The sequence below is a fragment of the Triticum urartu genome, chromosome 7A (assembly GCF_056163025.1).
Source record: "Triticum urartu cultivar PI428250 chromosome 7A, HENAU_Tu73, whole genome shotgun sequence".
Taxonomy (NCBI): domain Eukaryota; kingdom Viridiplantae; phylum Streptophyta; class Magnoliopsida; order Poales; family Poaceae; genus Triticum; species Triticum urartu.
In genome coordinates, this window is record NC_141879.1 from 138832652 (window position 1) to 138843271 (window position 10620).

Below are 10620 nucleotides of genomic sequence, written 5' to 3' on the forward strand. Positions count from 1 at the left end.
CTGAGTATCCAACCAGCCTCGAGAAGACGTCCAGGGCTGTAGGAGTCGTAATGAGGCCTGTCGGCTCCTTCATCTAAATCGCAAAAGTTGACACTTAGATAAACCACATTTATACGAAAGCAATTTATACAGAAACCCTCGACGTCTTTCTTCGGCTGGTACTTCGACTGTCGGTGATGGTCGTTCTTCACCTTCTCCTCCTCCTATATCAATGTATCATAGGAAGAGGAGGAGGCCAGAACGGCCCTCTAGACAACAGTCAGTTCATCTCCCAAGTGGTTGTATATATGCTGTACACTCAATATTATTTCGACTGGTGATGAAAGTCGTCCTTCACCTTCTCCTCCTGCCTTAACAAGTTCTCAGAGGAGGAGAAGAGGAAGGATGACCCCTATGACAACAGTCGGTATCCTTCTCTCAAAACAACTCTCATCTCAGTATGTGGATTTTGAGTGAGAATTACCCCCTAAACAAAGAATGTAACTAACAATATCAGTAGACTAATTAAGTAATACCTTAAAAACATTAAATAGATACATAATAATATCAACATCACTACATTAAAATTTGGGCAAGAACTATGCTTTAAAATGGACATAGTAAGTGCTAGAAATTTGGCGGAACATAAATAAATCAATGTTTCGCCAAAACATTAGTGCTCATTATGAATCCCTATAAAGAAAGTTCCTATAATTTATGGTCTACGAATATATATAAAAAAGTTCCTATACTCTACAAACAAAGAGTGTAACTAACAATATCAACATCACTACATAGAAATTTGGGCATGAACTATGCTTTCAAATGGACATATTAAGTGCTAGAAATTTGCCGAAACAAAAATAAATCAATGTTTCGCCAAAACACTAGCTCTTATTATGAATCCCTGTAAAGGAAGTTCCTACAATCTACGGTCTACGAATATGAATAAGAACGTTCCTATAATATACAAACAAAGAGTGTAACTAACAATATCAACATCACTACATAGAAATTTGGGCATAGACTATGCTTTAAAGTTCATATAATCTACGATGTACGATCTAAGAATATGAATAAGAAAATTCCTACAATCTACGAACAATTAATGTAACTACAATCTACGATCTACAAACCCTAGACGTAACCCGGCCCCTAACTCACGTACCCTAGCTCTAACCCTAGCTCCCCTACCAATGTGGGTGGCGGCCACGACAACAACCGTTTGTGTGGGTGACGGCGATGGCGGGGGCGACGAGGTCGTACCGGATCCTGGGGCGACGGCGAGGCCGGCAGGGGCGGCGAACATGTTGGCGGGGAACAGGACGGCGGCGCCGAGGGGGGTGGTCAAGAGGACGGCGGGTCTGACGGGGCCGATGAAGAGGACGGCGAGGCAGAGGCGACAACGGCGCCCAGAGCGAGATCCATGGGACAGTTAGGGCGAGTGAAGTGAGGGGGTGACTGGGTGCCCGTGGGGATAAAACGTGTTCGTGCTGCGACGGGTGGCAACTAGCGACCACCACAAGTATGTTCTGACAAAATACGACGGCTGGCAAGAATAACTAGTGGTGGTTGCTAGAAGTTGCCCGCCACTGCTAGGGCATCTGCATGTGGCGGGCACTAGGCATTGCACGTCATAGCTGGATTATGCAGATGAGTCCCGCCCGAGTGAACATACGTGTGGCGGGTGGTCTTTTGTGCCCGCCACAGTTAGTCAGTTTACTGTGGCTGGCAGGTTTTGTTACCTGCCACTGCTAGTTTTCAAAATTAGTTGTGGCGGGTGGCTCATCTCGCCCGTCGCTCATTGAGATTCATCTATAAGGCTTTTCTCAGTATTGGTCTATTCGTCCTGACCGACCTCTTTTTTTTTGCGGAAAGCGACATTCAATTTGGATCAGGCCCAAACCTAGCCAAACGGCCTGTTAATCGGGTCGGCACGATAGCCTGCGTGCCTGGCACGTCATGGGCCGGCATGACACGAGGCTAAGTGGGTCGTGCCTGGGGCTAAGTGGGTCGTGCCTGGGCTGCTATGCCGGGCATGCATGCCAGCCCTGGCACGGCACGCACAGTGTCACAGCGAGCGAGACGTGCTACATAAATGTGCAAGTGTGCTACTGCCTACTTGCTATGCTGCTACGTGCTGCTTTTAAATTAAAAAAGTATCATGTTAGTACTTTTAAATAAATAAATGTGCAAGTGTAGCGAGCGAAACGTGCATGCATGCATGAAGCCCTGCTGCATCGATGTGCCTCGTGGGCACGCTCTGGCTGCGACGGAAAACCCTACGCGCCGCTAAGAGCGTCAAAACGTCAAAATGTGACAGAACGCACAGGGAATGCCCCGCATCGCTAGCAATGGGCCGGCCCGTTACACCAGAGCTAGCCATCTGGTTTTGGGAACCTCTAGAAGGTTCCCTGAACTGTTTTTCTTTCTTTCTTTTTGACCGTATTTCCTGTTTCTTCTTGGGGGGCTTTTCCTTTTTTGTCTTTTGTTTTACTTTTTTCCGTTTTCCTGTCTCTTTCTCTTCCTTTTCTTCTGTTTTCTGTTTATTTTTTCATTTTTTTGTTTCTTTCGAAATTGTTCAGAAAGATTGAAATTTGTTCGTGTTTCTAAAAAATGTTCCATATGTAAAAAAAATTGTGTTTAAAAAATGTTCACATTTTCCAAAAATTGTTCGGGCATTTCAGAAAATGTTCTTGTTTTATACAATTTGTTCGGAATGTTTTTGTTCAAATGTTTTCAAATTTTTAGAAAATGTTCTTGTTTTAAAAAAGTGTTCATGTTTTCATTATTTCAGGAGTATCAAAAAGTGTTCCAGTTTTAAAAATTGTTCACAAGTTTTTAAAAAATAGTGGTTGGAAATTTTGTTCACAAATTTCAAAATATGTTCATGTTTCCATTTTGAAATTTGTAAAAACGTTCTGGTTTCAAAACAATTGCTCAAGATTTTCAAAAAATGTTCTTGTTTTTCGAAAATTTTGTAGTTTAAAAAAAATCACAAATTCGGTAAGTGTTTGTGTTTCACAGAACATTCCGTTTTTCTAAAAAAATATTGCTTCCAAAATTCCAAACTAATTCGGATCTGGGCAGCTTGTTTGTTCTTTAAAATCGATGCTAGCAGTTGGATCAGCTGCAATGGGTAGCTCAGTTGGCAGTAACACATCGTCCGAAAAGTAGCAGAGCATCGTGTGTTCGAATCCCCTCTAGCGCATATAATTTTCTAGAAAAACCCTACGCATGGTCTGACGCGGGCCTTTTTTATAAAAAAAAAATCAGGCCATCTCATGCCAGACGTGCCTACGGGCCAGCACGTTTAGCCATGGGCCGTGCCTGTGCCTCGGAGGGCAGCACGCGTGCCGGCCCGGGCACGGCTTGAGTAGTTAGCGTGCCTGGCCGGGCTGTGCAGTGGCTGCCCCGTTTAACCTAGTCCGGGCCATGCCAGGCTGGACCAGCCCATCTGGCCAGGTTTGATCAGGCCCAACGCGCCTCTATAAGAAGAAAATACCCCTCCGCGACCTAGGTCTGCCATCACCGCCGCCTCCTCCTCAACCCTAACCCCCAAACTCAAATGCGTCGCCGCCCACTGATGTTCCTGTTCTACCACCGCGCCGCTATTGTCTCAAACCCATCCATAGTATTTCGCCATTGGTAAGTTTTTCGTCGCCTCCCTGCACCTTCTCGCACACACAAACACTCAAACCCATACTCTGACTTATCCTTTTAATTTATGATTCCCTTTTGTTGCAAACTCGATTTGTTATCAAGGAAAATAAGGCAATTTGATGGAGTGGTTGTTCTTATCTGATTATGAGTGATAGTAGGAACTGCTATAAATATCTAAGTTTTAGAGGATCTAGAGTTGCTCTAACAATCTAATTTTTTAACTACACATGATGGATTTTGGAACATGAGATCTCCCCAGTTTATCCTTCTCCTCTCCTCTCATCTTCCTTTTCCGATTCCTCTCCTGAGTCATGGCCGACGTCTAATCTAGATCGGAGAATTTGGGTTTATTTAACTTTTAGAGAATCTCGAGTTGCTGCAGCGATCGAGATTTATTTATCTACACATGATGAATTTGGGAAGAGTGGATCTCGATAGTTCACCCTTCCCCCTTCCTTTTCTGATTCCGCTCTCGAGTCCTGACCAACCTCCAATCTTGATTAGAGGATCTAGATTTATTTATTTAACGAATCCAGAGTTAGTTTAACGATATAGATTTATTTAACCGCACACAATATATTTTGTAGCATGGGATCTCCGCAGTTCACCCTTCTCCTCCACCTTAGTTTTCTAATTCCTCTTTCCAGTATTAATGATCCTTGAATCTAGATAAGATACAACATGGCTCTATAGCATCCCCTTCCACGAACTCGATATATCATCACCTCCACCTCAACCCCAACACCCAAACTCAGGCGCATCGCCGCACATCATCGTTCCTATTCACCTGTGGCGTTACTGCTATCTTAACCTAGTCAACTTTTATCATTGCTAACTTTTTTTTTCGTCCAATCACTGTCTAAACCTTACAAAATTCCACAAATTAACTTTGGGCGTGCCATGCACAATGAGCACACAATCTAGATTTGATGTTCACCGACGTAAACCCATGCTCTTATGTATCATTCTAATCAATGGTTTCATTTTACGGTTCTTGATAGAAGCATAGTCGGTTTATTTATCAAGGAAAATATGACAACTTACTATGTCTATTCTTAATTGGGTATGAGGGATAGTAGAAACTATAAATGGAATGGAATAGGGTAACATTTTGTTGTGATGTTTACATGGGTTCCGGCCTTCCAGGTTCATTTACTTGATATATTCATACTTACCTTGGCATCATTTTCATGTAGAATCAAAATGGGCAGCGATCAAAATGGCACAAGAAAAAGACATAGGCATTCCTATGAATCCTATCGGGGAACAAATTTTAAGAAAACCAAAGCAAAGGTTCAGTTTGCAGACCTTTCTGAGGATCTAATGTCTATGATTCTATCAAAACTGCCGTTAAAGGATGCTGTAAGGACTGGCATTCTATCAAGTAAATGGAAAGATAGGTGGAAGATATGCCCCAAACTAAGATTTAATGTTCTCACAGTGTCCAACGATGTGTTTTATGAGCGACAACACACTCAGAAATTCATTAAGACTGTTAATGCAGTCATGCAACAACATCAGGGCACATTTGTTGAAGAGCTCATGATCAAATTTGGATATGACAACAGGCTAGTGAATCATATCAATACTTGGGTTGCTTTTGCTGTATCGGCCCAAACAAAGAGTCTTGCCCTTGATTTACCGCCGGGCGATTTGTTGGTACCGCAAGTGGATCAATACATATTTCCTTTTAATCTTTTAGATAACAGAAGCATATTTTGGCTTCGTCATCTGCAACTTAGTTTTGCATCATTTGAACTACCTCCTCAATTCAATGGTTTCCCGAATCTAAGAACACTTGACTTGCTCTTGTTACGTGTCACTCGGAAGGATCTTCAAGATTTGCTATCAAATTGCATTAATCTTGAGTGGTTTAGTATGGTTAGATGCCACTTGAATGACAAGCTGACAGTGGTTCGTCCATTGTCAAAGTTATTATACTTGCGTGTTGGGCACTGTAAGATAACAAAGATAGTACTAAATGCGATGAAACTCAAAACATTCATGTTCTATGGGCGGTTGTATCCTGTTGACCTTGGGGATGTTGCAGACCTAAAACATGCATTTCTTGATTTATATACCCCAATGACTCTTGAATATGCCTTGTCTGTACTTCCCAAAGTGCTTCCAAGTGTTCAAGATCTGACATTGCGTGCATCTTTTGAACTCAAGGTTTGTTATCTTACACTCCACTCTAATATGTAAGTTGGTTTTGCTAGGTTTTTTGGGCAGATGCCCTTGCTTATAGTCAAGCCATGTTGTTGTGCAGTTTACAAGGATTTATGTGACCATTTATATTATCTACTTCTCAGATGCCCTTGTGGATGACAACCCCTTGCAAGTTCTCCAACTTAAAATGTTTAGATTTGAGGTTGGATTTAAATGACAAAGAAGATGGCAATATTTTGTCTTTGGCCTCTTTTTTGAGTGTTTCTCCTTTCGTTGAAAAGTTAGCGATTTATGTGAGTATACTCCTATCTCCTATAGACTTCTCTTTGCTATAAGTATATTGACTCGTGAATCATGAATTATGCCATTGCTTAACATATTTTCTCTCTCAAACTATTGCAGTTTCATGTTTTTGGTTTCCCACATCGTGTTTCAGAGCCAATTAAGAGTGTTCCCCGGTGTCCACATAATCATCTAAAGAACCTACATATTACAGGATTTTCTGGAACAACAACACAACTTGAATTTCTAGTGCATGTTGTTGAAAGTGCCCATGCCCTGGAGATTTTGACGATTAAAGGATCTGACATAGTTGGCCGTCGTGTGGACCATGAATGGATAATAAAATTCCTTTCCTTATTTAGAGAACTAGAGAGAAAATATCTTCATGAAATAATTTCACCAAATGTGAAGCTCTCCATTATCTCTCGGGAATATAGAATGCTCGAACTAGAGAAAGACATGAATTTTCTGGCAGAAATCCGAGCTGCCTCATTGTGTTATGCAGCTCGTCAACGAGGAGGCCAAGATTTGGGTAATCGCATGGATGAAGCACTTGAGTAATTCGATGCTGGGAGAGTAAAATCTTTGTTGTATTCTAGATTGTTATTGTAATGCTCCTTTTTCGAACATCAACCTTATACAGTCCCTTCTTAATAAATGATGAAACGAATCTTTTGCCTCCGTTTCAAAAAAATATATATACTATAGTATGTTGGTATGCAACTTTTTTTTGTAAATTATGTCTAACAATTCGTCATTAATACCTTTTACTCTTTCCATCATCGATGTGGCATGCAATTATATCATTTGCAAAACATTATATAGTACAACTCTAACAAGTTGTGTGAATGCTTGAAAACTAGGACACAAGCATTCTATGACATCGAGCACAAGCACATTCCAAATCCAATAAAATGCAAATCAAGGACACCAACTAACTATTGTATGATTCATCAATGTGTACACAGAGGATAAGAAAAAGCTGGTACTGCACAGACGATAAGAAAGAATTGGTTCTTGCACTGACTACTGTGTCATCCGGCATTGACACGGAGTAGCGTGTCATTCTCCATGATCCATGGACATGAGTATCTCACACAAAGTTAATACTTACAAAGGCATTAGGAAATGAAATGGAAAACAGTTAACAAAAAAACATGGCTTTCTTTATCTTCTCTGTGCTAATCAAGATTGATGTATGGTGGACAAGGGTAACAAAATACGTACTTCAAATGAAAATGACTACTTTACACCGCCTCCCCTACTTAAAGTATTCTCTCATCACTTCACTATTCAATTTTTCTGTCGCTCAAATCATCTCCACCATTAGGCACAATGACGAGAACATCACGGGTCAAGAGAACATTGAAGTTGCGGTGGATGATTGGAATGATGGGATTCTTGTTACGACACCGATGAGGCCATTCACTTTCAATATGGAGGCACTTGAGCTGCCAAGCTTGGAGCTCTCTCACCTAGAACACCCAGTCACATATGATGAGATTGAAAAGTGGTCAAAGATATGTTGTGGGATAAGGCACCAGAGCTTGATGGATTTACGGGATGTTTCTAATCATCATGATGGAACATCATCAAGGATGATATTATGAGGGCACTTGAGTATTTATATCATGGCGACATGCATGGTATGGATGCTATCAACAAGGCGCTTGTGTCCCTGCTCATGAAAAAGGACGATGTAGTGGATCTTCGTGACTTTGAGTCGGTGAGCCTTGTTCATGGCACGATCAAGATCTTCGACAAGGTCTTGCCCATGAGCTGACTGGGGATCGTCCCAGGCTAGTGGGCATGCACCCACTACTACAGGTTGCTGCTAACGCGACACTATGATCAGAGACCCTTCGACGAAACTATGTGTGATGCCATAATTGTAAACGGTGGTGTAAAAAAACCGTCAAAAAGGTGCAAAACATTTGTGATGGAGGATGCATCAAACACGGTTCAGATTTTCGTTGCATGTGCGATACAGGGCATACGATTCGGCTCAATTAATTGTTTGCGATGAGGAGGAACAAAAGAAACGGGCAGCCAGATAAAGGTGTGTGCGATATACATCATACGGTTCACTCGGATGAACTGCTTGTGATTAGGCAACAAAAACAACGGGCAGCCAGATGAAGGTGTTTGCGATATACAACATGCGGCTCACTTAGATGAACTATTTGCGTGTCAGGACCCCGATTCCAAGTCACATAGATCTAGCCGGTAACACCTCATGTCACATTGCGGCCTCACGCACGATATCCCCACGGGTGTCGCCTTACCATGGCCTGGGACCGTTTGCTCCTTTTGGCTCACGTATATGATAGTGTCGCTAGTATCCATATGAGAGAGAACCCGGGCCGACATGGCTAGTCGTGAACCCAAAGCGGCACAGACCTATGGAGACAGGCATACATGAATCACATCGAGCATGTCGGTCATCAGCGAGTGAATCCGGGCTGTAGCACTGGGCTAACAGGACTCCGGGGAACCCGGGTTGTAGCAGGCTAGGCAGGACTCCGGAAGTCACCGCGTGACATTTCCCCGAAGGGACAGACATAGGAACGAAGTGAAACACATGCCGGCCAGTCAAGTGCCAAGAGTAGTAGTGCTGGGCTAGCAGGACTCCGATGAACCGGGCTGTAGCGGACTACTATGGCTCGAGGAGCACTAGACTACATTTCCCCATAAGAAAGGCTGCCAAGGATAAACAACTAGATTGTCGGATCCCACACATACCAAGCATTTCAATCATACACACAATATGCTCGATATGTGCAAATACAGCATGGCATCACAACAAAACTCTACAACTCAAGTACTTTATTTAAAGGCTCCAGAGAGCCATACATAACATGTTCATACAGGTAGGGGTCACATGACCCGACACTCAAGTCATACAAGCATACAAGCACATGCGGAAGCAAATAGTCTGAGTACAGACACTAGAAAGAAAGAAGGCTTCTCGAAGCCTGTCTATCTACATAGGGCCCTCCATGGCCAGGATCACCACCTGGGTGGCAAGTCACTCATCGACATCGAGATCTACATAAAACCCATCGGAGGGGGCGGTGTTGTCGTCTGAAAACAGTAATTAAGCAAACATGAGTACAAAGGTACTCAACAGGTCTCACATCAGAACCTACTATACATGCTCATTCTCAAGAAGGTGGTGGAGTTATTGCAGCAAGCCAGCTTTGACTCTTGGCTAAGCTATCCTACGGGACACCACTAGTAAAATAGTTTTCGCACACGAGTCCACTAATCACCAACACAATACTCCACCGGGGATCCTCCCTCGTCATCCTACGAGAGGGCCATCCTCGGTACTCACACTTATCTTGAGTCTTTTAGTAGTATCCATTAACTTGTCTATGAACTATATAGGCAACCAAGTAGTTCTTTACCGCGAACGCGGCTATTCGAATAGATGATGTTAACCCTACAGGGGTGTACTTCTTCATACACGCTTTCACCACTTACCGCCGTTTACACGACATGTACTCGGCAACCTTCAAGCGGAAGCCCAACGAGGGTGTCGGCCACGACATACCTAAACACTCAAGTCTCTAGTCCAGGTTTATCGCCTATCCAGGTTCCATCCGCAGGGAGTCCGGCCGAGGTTTCCACATACGGCCCCGAACGATGTGAACAGGGTCCCGAGACGCCAAACGGGCGCCCGGCATACCCGGCCACGGTGTATCTACCGCAACATAGCCCACCCCTAGGGTCAGCCCTACGCACGGCCGCCAACACATAACCTACAAACACTAGAAACTATTTGCAACTCCTGGACAGAGTACTAGGGTGATCAAGAAGCCGAGAGGGTCCATTGGTTTCGGGCCCAACGTATGATTGTAACTGAATCTTAAATCACACATACAGATCTCAGTTCTAATGGACAGCCTCAATGAAACAACCCACCTTGTAGTCCTACATGGCCTCTCATCGATACCTTTACCAAATCATGTTCAACACATTCCTCACATTACCGACATAATCATTTCACTCTAGCTCATCACCCAGATGAACCAGACCTGACACAACTCTAAGCATAGCAGGCATAGCAAGGTAGGAAACACAAACATGGCTCAATCAACTCCTACACATGCTAGTGGGTTTCATCTAGTTACTGTGGCAATGACAGGTCATGCAGAGGATAAGGGTTCAACTACCGTAGCACACAGCAGTTTGAAACGATGTTGTCTTAATGTAGTAAACGAGAGCAGAGGCGAGAACATGGGATTGTATCGATATGATCAATGGGGATGCTTTCCTGATGGAGTGGTAGTAGGGTACTACCCTTCAGTTGGATACTCGGCGATATCCTCGGAGGTAGAACCTACCACGAAGGACACACAGAACATAATCAACACATGAAAATATGCAACAATATGATGCATGCTATGACATGGCAAAATGATGTGTCCTGCCTAATGCAATGTGAAACAAGTTGAAATGGGTCCATTTGAACCAAATATTCAAATGGAAGTTAAAGTTCTTATGCATAATAAGTGTGTTAGC

At 43.1% G+C, this 10620-nt stretch overlaps 1 protein-coding gene across 1 annotated transcript; it reads left to right on the forward strand.

The window, feature by feature from the left end:
- Positions 1 to 3507: 3507 nt before the first annotated feature.
- Positions 3508 to 6811, forward strand: LOC125524979 (putative FBD-associated F-box protein At1g61330). Its single transcript, XM_048690003.2, has 4 exons — positions 3508 to 3627; positions 4839 to 5814; positions 5955 to 6104; positions 6214 to 6811. Exons 2-4 carry the CDS (start codon positions 4846 to 4848, stop codon positions 6652 to 6654), a joined length of 1560 nt encoding a protein of 519 aa, XP_048545960.2. The 5' UTR covers positions 3508 to 3627; positions 4839 to 4845; the 3' UTR covers positions 6655 to 6811.
- The last annotated feature ends 3809 nt before the right edge of the window (positions 6812 to 10620 follow it).

Excerpts from the sequence above, each read along its gene's own strand:
- LOC125524979 (XM_048690003.2), top strand. The coding sequence starts at position 4,846 with ATGGGCAGCGATCAAAATGGCACAAGAAAAAGACATAGGCATTCCTAT. Across the intron at positions 5,815-5,954 it reads GTGCATCTTTTGAACTCAAG|ATGCCCTTGTGGATGACAAC; the intron begins GTTTGTTATCTT and ends TCTACTTCTCAG. Across the intron at positions 6,105-6,213 it reads TTGAAAAGTTAGCGATTTAT|TTTCATGTTTTTGGTTTCCC; the intron begins GTGAGTATACTC and ends AAACTATTGCAG.